This window comes from Limanda limanda, chromosome 8 (genome assembly GCF_963576545.1).
Source record: "Limanda limanda chromosome 8, fLimLim1.1, whole genome shotgun sequence".
Classification (NCBI taxonomy): Eukaryota; Metazoa; Chordata; class Actinopteri; order Pleuronectiformes; family Pleuronectidae; genus Limanda; species Limanda limanda.
In genome coordinates, this window is record NC_083643.1 from 29,601,735 (window position 1) to 29,624,251 (window position 22,517).

The 22,517-nt window shown below is 41.7% G+C and overlaps 1 protein-coding gene across 1 annotated transcript in view; it reads right to left on the bottom strand.

The window, feature by feature from the left end:
• LOC133009767 (NT-3 growth factor receptor-like) overlaps positions 1-22,517 on the bottom strand; it is a 108,177-nt gene that overhangs the window by 58,536 nt on the left and 27,124 nt on the right. Inside the window, exons 2-5 of the mRNA XM_061077301.1 lie at positions 20,669-20,743; positions 19,054-19,125; positions 5,400-5,471; positions 2,977-3,131 (exon numbers count right to left, since the gene is read on the bottom strand). Of these exons, the coding sequence (XP_060933284.1) occupies positions 2,977-3,131; positions 5,400-5,471; positions 19,054-19,125; positions 20,669-20,743 (374 nt within the window). The remainder of the gene's footprint in view (positions 1-2,976; positions 3,132-5,399; positions 5,472-19,053; positions 19,126-20,668; positions 20,744-22,517) is intronic.

The window sequence follows — 22,517 nt, forward strand, 5'->3', positions numbered from 1 at the left end:
GATAAGAGATAGTGTCTTATTTTGTGTGCCTATAGTATAGTGGTTATACTGTGGTTTATTAATGTTCTTGGGCAGACACAAGAGGCACTTGTTTATAGTTAATTAGAAGTTCAGATGCACTGGTCCATTACTATTTGAACCTCAGCATCTAGGGTTCAAAATTGGTAAAATTATACATTATATACATTATATTCATATTGTTGTTGTAATTTTTCAGTCAGTTGAGATAAATCTTGAGGAGAAACATTTTGGGTTGTTTTGTGTCTGTATAGACCTACTATAAAAAGCACTTTGCATTTTTAATTTTAGTTCTTGTACTTTTGATACTTAAGTACATTTCAACACCAGATACTTTTGATACTTAAGTACTTTTAATATTAGCTACTTTAAGACGAAGATAAGTTACGTCAATTTATTGGCAGATGTGCTCGGCTAATTATGTGGGCCGGTCTGAGCCAAAAAATGCCCGGGCCGTTTTGTTCTCCCAGTCCAGCCCTGGTGTAAGCTAATGTTAAATAGTTAAAATATTTTCTACCACTGTGTTTTAATCTGCAGAACACGAAGAGACAGATGAGAGCTGCTACATGAACTTTAATGAATAATGGCTCCTGGACTTTTTCTTTATCAACATCATTAGTCAAACTAAACACTGTTAAACATTTAAATGTAAGAGCAGCTTGTGTTACTCCAGTCTTTGGACTTTACTCTTACAGTAAACAGACGACTGCATCAAGTGCTACATTTATTGTTGGATTATAAATGAATGTATAGTTTAAAGTGCAATAAAGCTATCTATGAAACTGTTTCACTACTCATGGTTCTTAGGAGCAGATCTGGTAAAAAGTCACAGCAGAAACATGCACAACAAGATAATAATACAAGAACACTTTGATGAACATGTTATTGGAGTTTGAAATGAATTACAGGCCTTCTACATTCTGGTTTTAATAAAACCAATCATTGATAGTTAGGATACGAGTTATTACTTTGCTTATGTGTCTTTCGACAACATTTTATGACTGAAAACGTTAATTCACCAGTGTCTGTTTGGTTTATTATGAAGAAAGGGGTAACTATGCAAAGACCAGGCAAGTCATGTGTAGTCAATGGAAAATGTACTCAGTATGGTTTAATCATAAATATCAGAGGTTAAGTAAACACTTAATCACATATATCTAATACATATTTTTTTTAAACTGAAAAGCAGTAAACATTTGTTATAGAAGTCACAATTAATCCAGGTGAACTTCAGGTTGTACAGTTGCAGCTGTTAACGATTGAGGACTCTTCATGTCACATTGGTAAACACTTTCATTTGAAGGTTGTGACTGCTGAAGTTGATCCATTTACTAACTCTGGATAAATAATTTGCAAGTTATGTTAAAAATGTTACTACCACCTCTTAAAATAGATGTCAAGTGTAGGAAAACATCATTAAGTTAAAGGTTTCAGCACCAATGATGAGGGTAACTACAATACTATATGTCAAGCAGTATTGCTGCAATCATAGTCTATGGTCAGCAGCCAGCAAGATCATGATCCACCATCAAGATCGGAAGCCACTATAGTCCACAGTCATTGTCCACTGCCGCCAGTTAGGAGTCATCAACAGCTGCCATCTCGGTCGTGGTCCACCACCATTATCTGACGCCAACCCGACAAAGGATCCACCATTCCCACTACGATCAGCCGGCCAACATAGAATCCACCACAGTGGATCCACCACCGCGACCACCAACACGCGATTCACAAATCGCAATCTATGATGATGTGGCCACAGCTGCGGCCCTGGATCTGCGGACGATAAGCCACAGGGACTCCGGGGAAGGGGTCAAGTCAGAAACATGTATTGATGTGATATGAATTACTTTGATGTGATTTTTACCTGATTAACTGTAGACATACAGCACGTAATTGCAACAAAACACAGGAAGCTAATGCTACTGTTTAACCACATGTAAAAAGTAACCTAAACATGTTAAACTGAACTATCAACATGTCTTCATCGACTTTAAATCTACATCTTTATTGAGCTTAACTTTAACACCAGGTAAACTCAGGGTAGCAGCCCTGAGGGAACTGATAGGCCTGGCATTGCAAAGCTATCGGCTAACTAGCTAGCTCGGTTAGCATCGTACTTCACAATCACTGGGACAGTTACTAGCATGCTAACAGTTTGCTCTTCTCCAATCAGAACACCTAGAAACACACAGTATCTTTCGTGGAGAATAGAGAACATATATGAAGTTAAAAACTTTAAAACTTGAATAAAACAATAGTTTACTCACTGAACAAACCGGATATCAGCTCCGATGTGTCTGTTGTTACTGGAGAACAGTGCTAAAACCCGATGAACTCATGGCTATTTATCGAAGCTAAATCAATAAGGTCCTCACACTGTGCTCGGGCCCTAATAAAGCTGTCGTTTTTTTCTCCAGTGAATGATAACAACAGAAACATAGTAAATGTAAGAGAACTGAGTGAACACGATGTCAATAAAGATGAATTATAAATACAGTCTATGGGTGAATCTCTCTCTCGTCTTACCCATCTCAGGCATCACATGACCACTGGAACATGACTTAATTGGCCAGAGATTTGGTTCGATGTGAACCAAATCTCTAGCCAATTGCTTATACTTGGTACCCTGGATGTTTAATCTGAATTTTAGCACTCAAATTTTGGCATCTGAATTTTAGCTGTGGAATTTGACCAACTTTTTATAAAGTAAATTTTAAAAGCTTGAATTTTTGATTCTGAATTTGTGAACATTGAAAAATATAAGTGGAAAAATGTGAAGACTGAAATCCAGTGTAAAAATACATTTACATTAACATTTCAGGGTAAATTCAGTGCTAGAAATTCAGTGCTAGGAATTAAAAGGCTTAAAAATATCAACAACAACACTTCAACAAATATATTAATCGAGTAATACAAAATGTATTATCGTTAGGTGCAGCACTACTTGAAACTTACCACAACTGCTAATGTTCATATCACGCAACATTATCTCCCTGTCGCCATCAGCACAATATAACTGTTGGCTGCTTAGACCTGCCTCTCCTCTCTGCTGCCATAGTTGCAGCCAGCGGATCTGACAGCCGCAGGTGAACACCACCTCCTCTAAATGACTGGAGAGAAAAGAAGAGAATTGACGGTATTAACAAAATCTCATGAGCTACATGCCAAACCAACAAAACCTTTTACACAAGAATAAGGCATATTTGTCATGTAGAATCCCTTTAAGTAAATTATATCAAAGCTATCAAAATTCATTCCAGAAAAGGAATAATGATAAAGTCCTTGGGGGCGAGAGTTAAGAATCCTGACAGCCTGGTGGATGAAGCTGTTTTGCAGCCTGTTGGAACCAGCACGAAGGCTCCAGAATCATTTTGCAGATGGAAGAAAACTGAAAAGTGGGTTGGGTCGCTCACAATGCTTGTGGCTTTTTGGACTACGAAGGTGTTGTAGATGTCCTGGAGGGACGGGAGTGAGGCACTGTTGATCCTCTCAGCTGCATTCACGGTGCACTGAAGGCTCCTGCGGTTGGCTGCTGTCAATTCTTGCTCTCTTCAGTTTACGGAGGAAGTAGAGGCACTGCTGACCTTAACTGGCCAGTGATGAGTTGTTGTTCTTCCAGGACTGTACTTTCTTGGACAATCTACATTACAAATGTAATGTGTGAAGTCACACATTACATGTGTGTGAAGTGTGAAGTCAATTAGATGAACGGTTCGCGAGGTATGCATTCCACATAAATATAGAAAGATGTTTGTGGAATTAGTCTGTATCAAAAGAGAAAATTAAGCCTGAATTTGATAATTTGGGACAGGTCACTTTGTAATCTGAGACACTTATTGGGCCCAAAAAAATAACTGCATCACCTGGATCAATATTACCAATTTTTTCAAAGCGTAATGAAAAAATTTCCTAGAAAATTACTAATAAAATTGATCCTATTAAAAAAAAAAAAAAAAGTTTATTGGGGCTACTCAGGGAACAGACAGAAGGTTAAACACCATCCTCATCGATCATCCCATTGTTTTCTCTACATGTTTGGGGAAACCAATGGCTGCAGACCACAGGACAGACACTGTTATTTTGGATCATCTCAGTCCAAGAGCACGAACTGATTATGTGCTAGTCAGCTAACAAGACAATCAGTTCAGACAGGCAGGGACAAATTGAATTTACCATTAACTCCTGTCTGACAACTGTAGACCATATGCTATATCTCTATTTTTATCTTTTTAGTTTTACTTCAGGAGTCTTTAAATGCGTATTTCCTTATTTAGAGAATGTGAGGGACTGTCGCAGATTACCCAAAGCATGGTGTCCCACATTTTCAATCATATTTGATAAAGTGGAATAACTAAAAGTAGTGTAAGTCCTGTTAGAACAAGGAAATACATGTCCCATATTATCAAATTTCCCACAAACCCCAAATTCACCCTGTGGTAGTGGGGCGTGATCAGCGTCGGCTGCAGGAGGGAGAGAGTGGAGATGGGGTTCTGGGAGCTGTGCCAGGGAGAGAGACTGATTGTACACAGGTGTTCCAGTTCAACTAATGACTCTCTCCTCTTTATCAGCGGTAGCGCGCTGGGGCGCGGCGTTCGCCGGGAACCAGGAGACAGCACATGAAGAGCTTGTCTGGCCATGTATATTTGTATGTGTGCCAGTGCAAATAAAGAGAGACACCTACCTGATTCCCCTTATGTTCATGACGAGGAACTCACGGTAACGCAGGGATTTGTTACACACCCTAATCCATATTTTAACTTTTTCTAAGAAAATAGATCACTCATACACTTCCTTCTTCCATTTGTACTTCATATGTTCCAACATTTATTCGGAACATGTTTATCTGTGTTGGATCATTAATCAACTATAATCCTCCATCTGTACTACAATGTAATGGAGCAAAGAGAGAATTACATTGCTCTTGGTAAATTGCCTGTTGCCACAGCAACCACTTATTCCCTTAAAAATCTGATATTACATTTGCAGGACACAAACCTTCTCTTTTTTTTTTCCTAATACAGGTGGATATTTTGGGCTACAGTGCACATCGCATTGAAAGGAGACAATATGTAATTTTGGCTATTTGATACCCCCCCCCCATAAAAATAGTACTGTATATGTCAGCTAATGTATGTAATAATGTATTCAAGTCAATAGGTTTCTGTGAACAAGGCCTGGCAGTAAAATCTGTTAATATAGCAAACAGATAGATTAAGGTTAGGGTTAGATAGATCTTCTTGGTTGTGTGTGTATGTCATGTTTCCTACAACTTGTTAGCCTTGATTTTTCACTTTTATACAAAGAACTTTAAGATAAGTCGTAATGAGAATGCAACTTGACAAAAAGACAGTGGCTTCAAAACTCATAAAAACTCTTACAGTTCAAAGATCTGCACAGGTTCAAAGATCTGCCAGGATAATGTGGACAACATGGGATTCTTGGACAGGTTTCTGAGGAAGAGAGTGAGAAAGAGACAGAAAATAAGATGGATGTCAGAAACATCTACACTTACTTACCATTTACTGTTGTATCTTTTATGTCAGAAGTATTCAGCAGAGATAACAGTCCTGGTGTCTAATTGTTTAATTATAACTCCTGTTACTCATTCATTCATTAATTGTAACTCATTCAGTATTTCTAATAAACAAAATACAAATAAAAGAAAAAGCAATGCTAACAATACTAGAAATATATAGTATAAATAATAATAACATAACAGCAAGCATAAATGACACAAATATTATACCTATTTTACATACAGTAGGGCTGTCAGGACAGTCTATGCTACTGATAATATGTGGTGTTCAGGCTCATACTGATTTAAAGAACTTGCCCACAATCCCCAACATCTGTTTTTGCAAAAACCTATTTGGTTAAATTGTTTGTGTTTCATTAGTGGTGTCTGCTTTCACTAATTAAAAAATCTCTGATTCGTGCAATGCTAGTAATCAATATACTGATACTGCTGTTATTAAGTGAAGTGGAAGTGTGCTTCATGCAGCTGCTGCAGAAGTGAGAAGTGGAATGTCACCATCTGGGTAATTAATGGAAAACACTGCACACATCTTCCAAAGTGCAGCAGAAGAGTGGAGCTGCCCACAGCAAAATCTGAAACTCTTGTCTTGTCAATGGTGTGATCTGTAACAGTTTATTAAGGTGGAAAGGAGATGCAAAATGTTGCACTTTCTAATAGAAATAGATAAAAGATAAAGATAAGCCAGTGTCAATAGTTTATGGGAATGTACAGTGATGAAAAAGGTGCAGCTAAACTCACTATTTGAAAGAGCATCTGCTCTGAAGATAAATATAATGATCTTTGGAAGAGTCTGGTGCTCAATAGGCAGTTTTAACAACATTTGCTTTCTGGCGAGTGAGCTAATGGCTTAAAAGATGAAACCTCATTCAGAAAGAATTTGTGAATTATCTGTATCCGTACTTGGAGTGGGCGGGGCCTAACCCGGGTTGTCTTGAAACGGGCGGGGTTTTAACCAGTATGTTATTTTAAGCATGCAATTGATATGGGTTGATCAGAAATTGTTATATTTATTGCTGATTAGAAAACTATAACAGGACAGCATCAGCATTGAGCTTCAGATCAATGATTTTGATCACAATAGCAAACAAACTATTTACAGAACAAGTTTTGCAACAATGAATACAACACATGCTGTTGCAATTATGAAGTGAAATGTAATAACAAGTGTTTTCATACTCAACATAACTTTCCTTTTTAACTTTGAAATTTTTTTATGATTTTTTTATTTTTTTGAAATTTATTTCCACACCAGGTGTGTGTGTGTGTGTGTGTGTGTGTGTGTGTGTGTGTGTGTGAATAAGAGAGAGACAGAGAGAGAGAGGGGGGCGGGGAGACTGTGACAAGATTAACAGGAGACGCGGGTCTCTCCTGCTTCGGATGAGGATAATTAAAACAAACACGGTATAATCACATTCATGTGAACAAGAGCGATGCAGCCCCGACAGGCAGAGACGCAACGCGAGTCACTTTCTACCAGCACCACGTCTGAACGAACCCACGTTTAACAGAACTCTGATGGTTAATAAGTAAGTACAAACTGAAATAAAAACAAACTTTAAAGACCCGCGAACCTGAGTGACAGAGACAGAGAGCTGTTCTGTGAGTAAGTGAGTGAGCAGAGCGCTGTGTGAAGGGGAGGAGCGCTGTGACGCTGTGTGAGGATTTTCATTCAGTCTGAGCACAGATATTGACTCGTATTACTCGTATAATACTCGTGCTCGGCAAAAGTGCTTTATCCGTACCGGAAACTCGTTTCAGCCGAGTATCCGGCTCATCTCTATTGTGCATGAACGAGTTTAAAAGAACGCGTTCATTTTTATGAGAACGATGAACTGCATGCAACTTAATGACAAATAATGAATTTGAAGGGTGAACACATTCATATTGTAGCTTCCTTGCTTATAGATGACAGGGAACTTCTCTCTTTATGTGTAACTTTTTTAAAGTCCAATGAACAAGACACACTTCTTGTTCTTAACTCCGACACTCCTAACATCCACCACCGTATTCTTCACTCCCCTTTCTCATTCACCCTTGACCCGCCAACTCACCGGTCAATGAGCGCCTGCCTTCCCACATCACCCCACAGCCATTGGTCCAGAACTGTCACGTGCCCCACCCCGACCTGTTCACTGACCCTCAGGACATCTCAATACTTATTTAACATGGTGTACTTAACTGAACATAAGTCATAAAAAACACAAAGCAATCAAACAGAACATAAACCTAACAACCAGTCCGTTACAATATTATCTGAGGTCTAGCTAAAATGTAGCCTTACCTAAACCAACTAACTTGACTTCGCACTACTGTTGTGCAATAGGAGTAGACTTGACGTTGGCTAATTATTAATAGTCATGAAATATGATTATTAAAATAATAAAAGATTATTTATTAAAAATAATTAAAAATGATAAGGCCATAACTTATCGTAGAGGGGCACCACCCTGGTTTCCAGGGGCCAACGATATCAAGCTATAATTATCAGTCTCATAATGATAAATGTTTATTAAGTAATCGTTAATATTAAAATATTGACATTATTAATTTGACATTTATCATTTATGATAAATGTTTATTAAGTAATCGTTAATATTAAAATATTGACATTATTTTTTCGAAAAATTTAAATTTTTTTCTTTTCAAATATTTTTTTTTCCTTTCTCTCATTTGGTATTGATCATGATTCGTTGTTGAAGAAGAAAATTATTTTGGAAATGTATTCTTCTTTGCAAAGTTTTATTTTTAATTCATTTGAACTTTTACCAAACCGGTATACCAGTGCCTGGTGTATCCGTAATTGGCTGCAGATTGCAATCGGTGTTTGTGTTCTCGAGGCACAAGAATCATAAATAATTTAAGAAAAGAGAAAAATAATTCTGGAAATTTATTTCTCTTTGAAAAATTTTATTTTAATCCCTTTGCACCTGTCCCAAGCAGGTATACTAGTGCCTTGTGTATCCGTGGTTGGTTGCTTCTAGCATATAAGTGGTTGTGTCATTAATGCACAATAATTATGATTAATTTTTGAAGAGAGACATAGGTTCGAAACTAATTTCTCTTTGAATTTTCTTTATGCTTAATTCCCTTTGCTAAGCACACTTTTGTGTAACTATGGTTGGTTGCTGACTGCGTTGCAGTAGTTGGTAATTTGTATAGGAGATTTTCTGCATGCTTTTTGATCTTAAGGAGACAAACTAGATTTGAGAGACTAGTTTTGAGAAGACTAGTTGTTGACCAACTAGGTCTTAAGGATTGAGCCACCGAGCTATCCTTCATTGCTACTTTATAGACACAGGGTGAAGCTCACCTGTGTATCTTGTTGTGTAGTGTTAATTAAGCGTTTTACCCGCTTTTATCCAAGCGAGCTTGAGCAGTCCACCAGGTGTCTTTTCGCACTCAGAAGATGAGTAGCATGTATCACCATGGGGCAAGTGCTCCCTCAGGACCAGAGGTCCTATCAGAGACTGTAGCCAGCCTGATTAATTTTTCTAATGATGCGGTGAGTGAGTATGATTTAAGTACCTGCGATCGTAAGATTGAAGAACTGACTATGCACCTCTACAACCCCACTGGCCCGCAACTGAAAATATCCGACGTTCTGGGCCAACTGACACTCCTCTACCAGCAGAGAGCCAAGCTGCAGGCCCAAGAACATGCGGAAGAGCTCCAGGCCATGCAAGCCGCATGTCGAGCGGAGCAGGAGCAAAACTCCCACCTGCGGCATATCATCGAGACCCGCAAAGAACAGGACCAGGCGGTGCAGGAGCACGCGCAGGTCAAAGGTCAGCAGAAATGGGGGCACAGTCAAACAGAGCTGCCCCCCCTCGAGCTGATATCCCTGATGACAGGGCCAGGAGCTGACGTCAACCCCGGTGGAGCCAGCGGAGCAGAGACACTGGGAGAAAAGCTGCAGGCACAGCTACACAACCCTCATGCAGAGGAAGCTTCACTCTGGAGAGCCAGACACACCCAGCAGTCGACAGCTCCGACCAACTCAACACCAAGGGGGAAGCCGGACTCAACCCCTAGACGTGCAGTGACCTGGGACCGCTATGAGGCAACATCAAATGCCTGTCCAGCGGACACTAAGCATCCACTCCAGCCAGAAAGAACACATCCTGCACGGAGCCATGCTGATCCACACCACGACAGAAGGACTCCGCCCTGGAGGGCTGGAGGATATTCCCAGCTAGCAAGAGACATGGCTGGCTTCAGTGCCCCGGCTGCCACTCAGGCAGAGGCGCACTATGACTCACGGTTGCGGCCTGGATGGTCCTCCACTGCAAGAGATGTTCACCGCTATGATGAATACCGTGACGAATCCGATTCAGAAGACTCTGATGATCCAGCACCCCCTCAAGGAGAGGGAATCCGCACCCGGCAGCTAGAGTCCCTTGCCAGAGACATTGATCGCTTCGACCCAGACAGCCAAGGGTCCAACATAGACGATTACCTTCGGGAGGTCCAACGTTGTCTCTGGGATTTACCAAATCCATCATCCAGAGAGAGGCTGAAGCTGATCTGGAAAACAACAGACAGGAGCGTCCATGCATTCATGGAAACACTTCCCCCTGCCACCAGAGATCACTACTATGAACTCCGTGAGGCCCTGCGAGAAGAGTACTCAACCTTCACCGACCAGGCCTCTGCCACCCTAAGTGCCTTTGCGGTCATGCAGAGGAAGAACGAACCTCCGAGGGAATACTACAGACGCCTGAGGGCAACGTATTTCCAAGGGCGCAGCGCACCGGGGTTAGAAGAAGAACCCCCCTTCAAGTCACTTTTCCTGCACAACCTCCACGAAAGTGTTCGGTATGATGTCACCATGCACTGCAGAGCAGGTGACCTCACCATGCAGGAGGTATTCCCAGCTGGCCTGGGAGACGCGAACACGCCCAAGCAAAAGACCAGCAGAAGACACTGAACCCCATTGGCAAAACTAGAAGCAGATGCCCTCCTTCTCCACTCCCAAAGATGACTTCAATGACTGGGAAGGAACAGGCGCTGCCAGAAACCCCCTCTCACCTCCACATCTGAAAGGGGGGGGAAAGAAATCCCAATTTTAAAACAAAGACCGCTCAAACCACTCACTCCATCAATAGCTGCATGCTTTAGACCCTCTGTCAGTAAATGGTATAAACGTACGTTCAGGTAGTGAACTCTTTAGACCTCGTTGAGGAATTTTGAAGTCGTTACCACTACGGTTGTGCAGCCCTCACGGGTACACTTGGCAATTCAGTCTTGGCAGTGCAATTTCAATATCTGTAGATTTGCAACCCTAGAAATAGGATTTTTCATAAATTCACAGATTAACGAACAACAGAACGGGACTTGCCGTTCTGAATAATTTGGTTTGACAGGATAACACACATGTTTATCTCAAAACACCCGCACCCACTCAAACTTTTCTTCTGTTCCTTTTTCCACTTTTCTTTCATTTCACTCTTCACCGAAATTCATTGGTATGTTAACAATAACTGCCGATAAGCATGATGTGAAATTGAAAATGTGCGCCGTGTTTTAGAATATATGTTATTTAGTTCTGTCTGCCCAGACAATTACCTCTCTCTGTTTAGACTCATGCCTCAAAGACATTTATGCCTCTCTGCCTCATGATGAACTAACTTTCAATGCTTCAATTCCACTCAAGGATTACCTCACATGGATTATCACTGGACTCTCGACCCTAGTGTGCCCTGGAAACCGGGTAACGACCCACTTTCCAGATCAAAGGGGGACTGTTGGGACTGAAGGCCCAGTGATCTGACTTAGAACAATGAGTCATAAAGCGTGAGACTTGCCTAGGGAGACCCCTTACATTTAAAAATCCAGCATGGAGCTCTTATCTCCATGTGGCAGCAGATCACTTCCTGGGTCCTGTGAAGGACCCCACTGTAAGCCACTCCCTGAGACTTGACTTCTGACCTTTCAATTGGCCGAAGGCAACACTGACCCCTGACCCCTCCTCCAGGGGGGCTGGTACCTCCCAGGTGCTACAAAAGAACTGTGCTCCCAGAAATCTCTCCTTTCCACTCTGCTCAAGTCGTATCCAGACCCTCCAGGGGCCTAACTACACGACTCAGTAACTAAGGAGGCGATTAGACGTTTGTTTAATATCATTTTATTTGAAGTCGTTTCATTTTCTTCTTTTATCTCAGTCAAAGTTTTATCTTGATAGGACTTTTTGCCGTTTTAACTTGAAAGACCGAAACAGGAAGTGCCCCGCTAGACGGACTCCGACACTTCCATAGACTTTTCTTTTTTCCAACGATCCACAAACGGCTTCCACAAAGCCGTTCCCTGCAGAAGCGCGACGTTCATCCCGCTGAGGAGTAAGAGGCAATCCACTCCGTTCCTGTAAAACAGCACGATCTCCGCTGTTACAGAAGAAGACGAAGTTTAATTCCGTCAAGGCAGCAAGAGAAATTCGCTTCCTTTTCCGGTCCAGCGGCCGAGCCCGGAGCTCCGCTCGTGAGAGAGACCACGTGATTCACTGGCCCCCGACACATTCGCGCAGGCACATCGCGAGGGTTGTACAGTAAGAGACTTGATTATCTGGGCAGATACGTAGCATATTGTTTAATATTTGATTGTATTTGTTGCGAGACCGCTGAGTCTCATTATTTAGCCGGGTTTTGTGTTAGTGTTTGAGCGCCGCGAGGAAAGCCTCCAGCCACGCTGTTAACGTCTGTGTTAGTCTGCAGTGAGTTTACCGATCAGAAACTCAGCCCACAACGTGCGCTTGGGGCTGAGTGGTTAAATCACTGTTAATCTATCTCTGGCGTGTTTTAAGAGCTTCGTTCTCTTTCTCTCCTTGCATGCCTTCTCTCTCTCTCTCTCTCTCCTTCTAAGCCGACCTATACACCCGTTCCGATCTGTATTTATAATACAGTTCATGTAACATAGTTAAATCTATATTTAAAGGGCCTGAACGCATCTGGCCGCCATTTTGAAGCCAAAACTGAGCTAAAACAAAGAACCCCTTTGTTCTGCCTCCTCCTTGTGTCTCACACGTGGTCCGGCGGCCATTGGAGATTATTCATCTCTAGACCCTCCCTCCATTCTGGCTCTAAATTCATAACGAACCCGCCATTTTGTTTTGTAGTTTTAAGCCTAACATTGTCGGCCTCCATCTTAGATGTGATGTCACTACGTGACTGCGTCATCGCCACGCCCCTTCTTTTTCTCTCTCTCTCGCACACACACACACACACACACACTGATAGACACAGACAGATACACACACACAGAGACACATAGATGGACCAGAGGTTACATGCGTGTTCTAAATTGTGATAAGCTGCTGTTATCTTTGAAATATGGGAGTTTGTTAAAATGATAAATCATTAAATAACACTAACTTTATTTCACATACACACACATAGACACACATACACAGAGAGACACTTTGACACAGACACACACACAGAGACAGACATACATAGGTAGACCGCAGGTTTTACATGTATTTTCTGAATTGTGATAAGTGCTGCTGCTGTGTTTATCTTTGAAATATTGGAGCTTGTTAAAATGATGAATCATTGAATAACATTATAACTTTATTTCCCCTTTTTAATAAATACTTTTGTAATTAAAGTATCTGTAGTCTGTGATTATTTGTGCATAAGTGTGTGAATACAGCTGGATTATGATTGCCTGTGCTCGAACTTAGAAGCCTTCACTGTTTATTAAGTAATCGTTAATATTAAAATATTGACATGATTAATTTGACATTTATCATTATGAGACTGATAATTATAGCTTGATATTGTTGGTCCCTGGAAACCAGGGTGGTGCCACTCTACGATAAGTTATGGCCTTATCATTTTTTTTAATTATTTTTAATAAATAATCTTTTATTATTTTTATAATCATATTTCATGATTATTAATAATTAGCCAACGTCAAGTCTACTCCTATTGCACAACACTACGTTACCCATAATTAATCGCACACACATGTAGACCAAACAAGCAACGTATTACAAGACAATAGCTCTCGGTCTCATATAAAAATGGAAAGTGAAAGCAGAGACGCAGACTCAGCGACTACATCCGATGCACATTCTTATTATTTGCGGGATTTTTACAAACTGTTTGATAAAGATTCCGACAGTAAAAATCTCACCTTTCTGTGCAAATTGTGTCCTCCTTCGCTGAAATGCAAGTTCGGACATCAGCCAAACTTTTTGTCCTCTGTCCACACATTTATTTTATAAATTTAAATGATAGAATTTAAGGTCTAGCCCAGGGGTGGGCAACCCGCGGCTCTTCAGCCCCTCTGCAGTGGTTCCCTGTCCAGTGTTGTGCATTTCGCGCATATTTTAAGCGAATGATGAACATAAGTCTCGGAGGATGGGAAAACTCACCTGATCACTGATTAAAGTGACAAGTTTCACTTGTGTTGAACTCTGCTGAGTTTCTATTGCCGGGCCATTACCACCTGGTCTGTGATTGACTCATGAGCAGGGGGTGTGGTGAGCTGTAGCCAACCATCAGTGATGTATAAAGTACTTGAAAGCCATACTTGAGTAAAAGAACAGATATCTTACCTGAAAGTGACTCCGGTAAAGGTAAAAGTCAACCGGCAGAAAATGACTTGAGTTAAATTCGCTCATATTAAATTAACTTAAGTATCAAAAGTATCTGGTGTTGAAATGCACTTTAGTATCAAAAGTACCAAACTTAAAAATGCCCAGATGCTGAGGTTCAAATAGTAATGGACTAGTGCATCTGAACTTCTAGGGACAATAAAGTACCAACTCAACAGAATAAGCAAGTGCCTCTTGTGTCTGCCTAAGAACACTAATAGACCACAGTATAACCACTAAAAAATACTGTAAATATCACTAAACATGGACCTTCCACTTTCTAATCAGTAGCAAGAATGACACACAATGCCCCTTATGCTAACTCAGCACAAGGAAACCAGTTCTAGGCAGACAAAATAGGATAGTTTTCCTCTTTTGTTAACAGCTTGCACAGTGCTAGTACAGAGAGGAAAAACTCACTGGACACAGTCTAGTTTTGCTGCAGGCCAAATTTCAGACAGAATAATAAAGACTGAACTGAACCGAGCTCCTGCATGAGCACCTGGATAATTCTAAAGGGAATGAATGGATGGGAAATTTGCATCCGTTAAGTCCCTGCCCACACACATCGCTACTACCCATTGGATGGTTTAGGGAGGTCCTGGGAATGGCCCTGCCAGGGTCGGTCAAGGTCCTGTTAAACTCGTAACAAGGTTTCTGATGGTGAAACTGCGCAGGGATCGTCACCGGTACAGCCTGCTTGACCCCGATCGACCAAGGCAGCCCCCACCCCCCCAGACCTGCGCCGCCACCAGACCAGCGCATCCCCCAAGGCAGGGGCACGCGAGTGAGCGAGAGAGAGGTGCGCCGTGCGTAAAGGCGCACATTGCACCAACCTCCGCTTCTCAAGTAACGAGCCAGTTTTGAGAATGTAAGAAGTAGAAAGTACAGAAAGTTGTGTTCAAATGTAACGAGTAAAAATAAAAAGTACAGATATGTGAAAAATCTACAGTACAGTAACAAAGTATTTCTACTTCGTTACTTCCCACCACTGCCAACCATCATCAACTCTGGTTTAAAAACCAGGAAGTGTATGGAGCGTCAGCGTCTGTGAAGACTCATTGTATGAAGACTCGGAGGATAAAGACAAAGGAGTCTTTCGTTGGAGTCTTCGAGGCAGGCTGAGTATTAAGCTGCTGTTTCCTTTTTATTTTTGAATTTGTGTATACTTTCCGAGCGCATTACTACTCGTAGATACTATAGGCCTTGCACTTGTTCACACCAATACCTTAACCTTTCCGATCTTATCTATCCCACCCGTTCCACCCATACCCAGCACCTTGTCACTAGGGTTGGGTACCGAGAACCGGTTCCAATACAACCGGTTCCTACCCGGACCGAAATGCAACGGAGATTTCGGTGCTTCATTTCAGTGCCTGAGCCAATTGAAGCCTGAGGTCTCCACTCGTCCCGCCTCCTCACACTTCCGCTCCTTCCTTCACGGGAAACGGCGCCTCCCGCCGGGCCCCCGCATGTCGGCCGCGGCTGCTGGTAGACAAACTCTTGTCTCCGCGCTGCCCGCGCCCCGCGTGCGTCAGGGTTTCCGTGCAGGTGTGGGGGCATCTCCTCCCGAGACCTCTCCCCGGCACTGGCTGGCCCCCGCCGAGTGCATTTCGGCTCCGGGTCGGCTTGGAAAGGCTCGGGCAGGAGGAGCGAAGACCACGCCGAGAAAGATATCACAAAAGCGTCTGCATTTGGCGGGGCGAAGGGGGGCCGAAGCCTGCCTGCGACAGCCCCAGCCGTGGAGAAACGGGGGTCTCCGAGTGAAAAGCGACCCTCAGTCTTCAATTGGCTCAGGCACCGAAGTCAGAGTGTGTGTGTTTTGTATTTATTTTTATTTATTTAAGTATAGTGTAAACTTTTGTTAACAGTTCACATATTACTCATAGTTTTAAGTTAAAAAGTTTTTGTATTCATTTATATTTATAATCTACTTAACAGTTCATATATTTGGCAATAAAAAAGCCTTTCTTAAATGACGTCAAGCTTCGTTTTGTGCACTTAAAAAAAAAAGAAGTATCGGTTCAGGAACCGTTTAGGCACCGGTATCGGTTAGGAACCGGTATCGGATAAAAAACAAACGATACCCATCCCTACTTGTCACAGGGGGCTTATGGAACTGCCAGTCAGCTACCCGCAAAACAGACTTCATCTCTGGCTTTGCTACACAGCAATGGCTTGACTTGCTTGCTCTCACTGAGACTTAGATCACACCGGACAACACATCCACCCCAGCTGCTCTCTCCTCTGCCTTCTCTTTCACCCACACACCCAGACTCACTGGTAGGGGTGGTGGTACAGGTTTACTCATCTCCCGCAAATGGAGTTTTTCTCTCTACCCTCTTCCACTTTCTTACCCCAACGTCTTTTGAATTTCATGCTGTGACAGTTAATCCGGTATAATTAACTATTGTTGTTCTCTACCGTCCACCAGGTTCTCGGGGAGATTTTTTGGAGGAATTAGACGTCCTCCTGTCAAACTACCCAGAAAATGGCCCTGCACTTATCCTTCTGGGTGACTTTTACATCCAGACAGAGAAGTCATCTGACCTATTACTTTTACTGTCTTCTTTTGCTCTCTCACTCAGTCCTTCCCCTCCTGCTCACAAAGCCGGTTACCATCTTGACTATTTTCACCAGAAACTGTTCAACATCTAATCTCACTGTAACCCCACTTCATGTCTCCGACCACTTCTTTATCTCTTACTCTCTCCCACTATCCCAAACTGACAACCCTACCACATCAACAGACTCTGTACCTGCCCGTCGCAACATTCGTTCCCTCTCTCCTGTTTCTCTAGACTCTTTCTCACTCATGCATCCTAACTCTGCCACAGACATTCTCCTTTCTACTTTGTCCTCCTCTCTTGACTCTCTCTGTCCTCTTACGTCACAAAAGGTCTGCAAATCGCTTTGGATAAAAGCGTCAACTAAATGAAAGGCTCTCGCATGCGGCTCTCCAGCCCCTCTGGAATGGCTCACTGTAAAGTGTTGTGCATGAATTATATTTTTTCGTGAACAATGAACTGAACTTATCAGTTTTCATATGATGAACATGAGTGACATTCACTGCAACGAGAGTGAACTTTATTGTTGAAAAACAGTGAAAACACAGAGTTTCTCTCTGGTCCCAGCTGCTCAGTGATCAGAGCAGAAGCTGCAGTTGGTTTGTACTGAGCTGGGGCCTCATTTATAAAAGAGTGCGTAGGATTCATACTAAAAGTGTACGTACGTACAAAATCCGGAAATGGCGTACGCAAAAGATAATTCCGATTTATAAAACTGTGCGCACGTACAACTGAACGCAATGTTCGCTTTAAAAATCACAGTCCACTTGGAAATGTTCGTACGTGGATCTGCCTCCAAATCCGCCCTCCACACGCCCACTTTCAACCATAAATGGTCAACGCAAAGCACAGCGTGAATATTAAATGATGCTGCTGACCAATGGGTTTCCACCGTGAGTCCTGACGGAGTCACGGCATCAAGCGATGTGAAGAGGAAGTGAAACTTTCTGACACTGACAGCGAGGTGTTTGTTAGTGAGGTGGAGGTGAAGAGTGACTTTATGGGACAGCAGCGATGTCACTAATAAAGAAAATACACTGATACTCTGCTGCTGCTGCTGCTGTGGATAACACACAGTGTGAGATCAGAGATCGCTGAAGCCTCGCTTCCTCCTCGTTCTTCCAGTCACATGCACACATCGAGCAGTTCCCCGCACCGGTGTCACAGCAGTATTTATTTATTTAGAGCATCGGACCGATTCCCTCACATCAGTGGATCCTCACCTCTTCTGGGATATTATTTGGAAAGTTTCCTCATTTCTTATAAGTAATCTCCAGTGCGCTCTGTGTGCTCTGTGCGCTCTGTGGCTCAGTCCCGTTCACTGCAGCGATCTGATGATACACGCACAGTGTTAGAAGATATTATTAAAACCTATTAATGACTCGGCTCCGTAACTCTGCCGTTAAATCGAATCTGAACCTTATTTGCTTAAAGTTGTTTTATATTTTTTTAATTAAAAGGCTCATGTGGAGCAGATACGTCGCGCGAGAAAAACTGTTGGTTTTATGGTAAATTATGAATTGGATCAATAATCTGCTGCAGTTCACCACCTCACGTCTGTGTCGCCGTTTTCCCGTCTCCCCAAAACGCTCGTACGGGAGGGTCTAAGTTTGCGTAGAAATACGCACATTTTCCCATCAAGTTTGTTTTTATAAATCCCAACGTTGGCGTGAGAAGTGGCGTACGCACGTTTCAGGCCCGTTTTGTGCGTACGCAACGGTTATAAATGAGGCCCCAGGAGTTTCTTTGTCCTCCACTCTGACCTGCTCTCACTATAACTAATAAACACTCATCACTAGTTATCACCTAAGTACATGAAGTAACTTAGTGTTTGTTTGATTCGCTCCAGAGTTAATGAGGCTGCATTTAAACATCATGAAAATGACACTACAACATTTTGTGCTTAGTACAACACGAGATGTGACGCTAACAGTCAGGACTCTGTTAAAATGAGCGGAGCGACACGCAGACATGATTCGACACCATCGATTCAGAACCACACACGACACGAACAAATGAACGTGAAATAGTTAATTTTAGGAGCCAGGAACTTAGTTCAAAATTGGAAAGATTTAACTATGGACGCACTCTAGTTCAGATTAATCTACATGAACTTAACTCTGAACTAGTTCATTTTAAGTGTGAACTGGCTCCAGACCAATTGTATTTGGTGGAAGAGGGGGGGAAATGGCTCTTTTGATAGTAAAGGTTGCTGACCCCTGCCCTAGTGCTAACAATATTGTTTTATCCCAACACTATAAAGGGACCTTTTCGATTTTTGGTGGGGTTTCAGACATTTTGCTTTGCCTCAGAGTAATGTGTTTGTGTGTACTCACATGTAACGCAAGTGGGGGTTCTTGGAGAAAACACGAGTATGGATTGTATGCAGGTTGCTCCTTGTTATAGTGCTGAGAGAGAGAGAAAGACAGAGAGACAATGACTTTCTGTTCCATCTCTGAATGAGTTAAACAGATTAGAAACAATCATCAAAGACAATTCAAGCAACGATAGAGTGAGGAAAAGAAAGACAGGCAGAATTAAAAACAAAAGCTCATATTACGAAAAACAGATGAAACAACACAGTAAGAATGAAGACATTAATTTCTTAATCTCATCCATTTCAAAGCTGCAAACATAAATTATTGATTGGGGATGAATGCTAAATAATTAAAACAATGACAAATTAATTTCCATACAATAGGAACGCTTCTGTATTACATCTACCAACAGAGTGTTAATATCACATAAATGAGAGAAGGGACCTCAATTATAAAACTGTCCATAGGACCCAGGTCAATAGTTAACATCTCATTTTCATAGTAATGGATGCAGGTGTTATGTGAGGTGCCTCAAGAAGGCAAGTTGCAAGTGGCAGCCCAGAGGAATTTCCAGTGTGCCCTGTGCACATACTCTCCCGAACAAGCATGGTCATTTGTTCAATGCCACTGATAAGCTTGCATACAATAAAAGCCCTGAAAATGAATTAAAACCACAAGACGTTGTAAGAAATCTACTAACACTGTGCTCTTGCTCTACAAATAGATTTTATATAAAAATTGCCCCTTCTCAAAGAGGGTTTTTCTGGAGCTACTTCAGAATTATTACTTGTCAGCCCTCCTCAAACAGGTCTACAATATTTGTTGATGTACATTCTATGGTGCAGAATGAAGTAAGAAACAGTTTTTCATACCTGGTTTATCTCCAGTGAAGATTTTGTGGTCAATGTTTCTCATAAAACATTGCTCATGTGTTAATAGCTTTATATGATTTTACATAAGTGGGGTTAATATATAATGTAAAGTATTGTAGCAACACAATTTACATTGTGCTATTTCTTTGAAGACAAATTGCCAAATAGAAGGTGATCCAATGAATTTTGTTGCTATGGCGAAGCTCAGTCCCCACTGCACCCGGGACTGACTGTGTCTGCATCAGTGCATATGGTGAAATAAAAAATAAAAATAAAAAACAACTTATGAAAGTTATCTAGTGGTGATTTTGCTCAGTGTTTGTTTCATGGTTTATCTTCATTTCTTTGGACATTCTTTTCAGTTAGTGGTTCATTTTCTTATTCCATTTTTAGTTTTGGGAAGGGCATTTTTGTGTAGATTTACTTGATTTTACTTGAATGCATCCGGCTTGTTGTTTTTTTTTTGGAGTGTCGGTTGCCATTGCGATAAATTTGTATTCATATTGAACATATCCTATGTCCAAATCGCACCAAACTTGGCACTGCACTTCCCATTACCACTAAGAATACATTTGTGAAGTCGATTAAAATAAGTTAGACGGTCAGACAGAAAGATAGACGTTTGTTTAATTAGTATGTTCATGCACGGGAATAGAGTTAAATATTGTTTGCAGCCACAAATTTTAGTTGTGATATGTTCTACAATTACAACACTGCATGAGCAAATGGACACAAATGCATTGAGAAATGTTTCTTCTTACAGCCTCTCTAAGCCGGTGTAGAGCTCCATATCCACATCCCTCAACGTTTGCAGACCAGTCCAGGACTCAATGTATCTGAAAAGAAGGAAAGTAAAGACTTATCTGGTGGACCACGATCGAGGCGGGGGCTGATGATGGATCCTAACTGGCAGCAGTGGACAATGACTGTGGACTATAGTGGATCCCATCTTGATGCTGGATCTTGATCTTGCTGGCTGCTGACCAGAGACTATGATGCAGCAGGACTGCTTGAGGAAAAACTACTAAAAACCCTAGTATTGAAGTTATCCTTCAAAATGTTTACCCTCATCGATGCTGCTAAAAACTTTAATCCCGATGATGTTTTCCTACACTTGACATCTATTGCACTTCTGTCCGTCCTGAGAGAGGGCTACCTCACATGTGGCTCTCTCTGAGGTTTCTACATATTTTTACCTGTTAAAAGGGTTTTTAGTAGTTTTTCCTTACTCTTGCTGAGGGTTAAGGACAGAGGATGTCACACCATGTTAAAGGCCTATGAGACGAATTGTGATTTGTGAATATGGGCTATACAAATAAAATGTGTTTGATTGATTTGATTGATTATCAATCGGGCTGTGAAGATTATTTTCTTGAACCGTTTGGCCCATAAAAAAAAAAATTGTGAAAGATACCCATAACGTTTTCTCATAGTCATTGTTTCTTCCAACCAATGGTACAAAAATATGTCATCAAAAATAAATACTGCAGTACCTGTTGTAAACCTGCCTGTTTGGAATGGGCTGTTTGCTTAGCCCAGACATTTGCAAAGTACGGCCCGCGTGCCCCAAATTTTTTTTTTTGTGGCTGCAGCTCAGAGGTTGGCGACTAATTTACAGACTCAGCAACATTTTTTTTTCACAGACAAACTGCGATTAAAGAGTCATCTACCAAGGCATGTTTTTTTGGGGCCATTCGAAATAGCAAAGGCTAGCAAGCCTTTCTCTGAAGGCGAGTTTTTGTTAAATGGCCTTGCAAATAAGTGCTTTGCTACTTGGTAAAGGCCAAATCCTTTCATGTAATGATTTTTCCATGTCATTTATATTAGTTCACAAAAACACTCCATCCATCTGTTCCTGGCCCGGCCCCTCTGTCAAATTTTAGAACCCATTGTGGCCCGCGAGTCATAATGTTTGGCCACCCCTGGCTTAGCCTGTGGTCATGTGGGGAGCCTAATAAAGAATTACTCCTTGTCATTAGTGCCCTTGGGCAATAAACACAATCTCAAGACCTGAGTTCACAACTTTTCAAATTAAAAGCTCTGTAATTCACCTGGATATAAGCAATTCTGATTGTTATTGCCCCGGCAGGAATCAGCTCTCGTGACAAAAATGAACATCTGTCAGTCCGATGTAGTGTTGTCACGATACCAAAATTATGACTTCGATACTATACCTGCCAAAATATCACGATACTCGATACTTTCGATACGATACCACAAATACGATACCACAAATACGATACGATACTGGTATATTTATCTATGATAGTAATAAATAAAACATCTGTAGGGTTCCCTTTTTTACCAGCTTGTTCCTGCCCAGCTTTTTGAACACTTAACAAATGGCATTCATATTAGTGTTAGCCTACAGAAAGATATTAATGAAAACTACATGGTGACATCATAGCATTGATTATATACGGCTATGCAGGCCTATTGTCCGTATCTGACTATATGACTACATAGTTATTTCCACAAGAGTTAAAACATGCCACCTGAGCGAGTGAGTAGGGGCGGGGCCCCGGGGCCTGTGTGTGTGTGTGTGCGCGCGCTGCCTGGGCGCGCGCAAACGCACACACACCCCCGCTCCTGTTTTTTCATGCTGGTCTG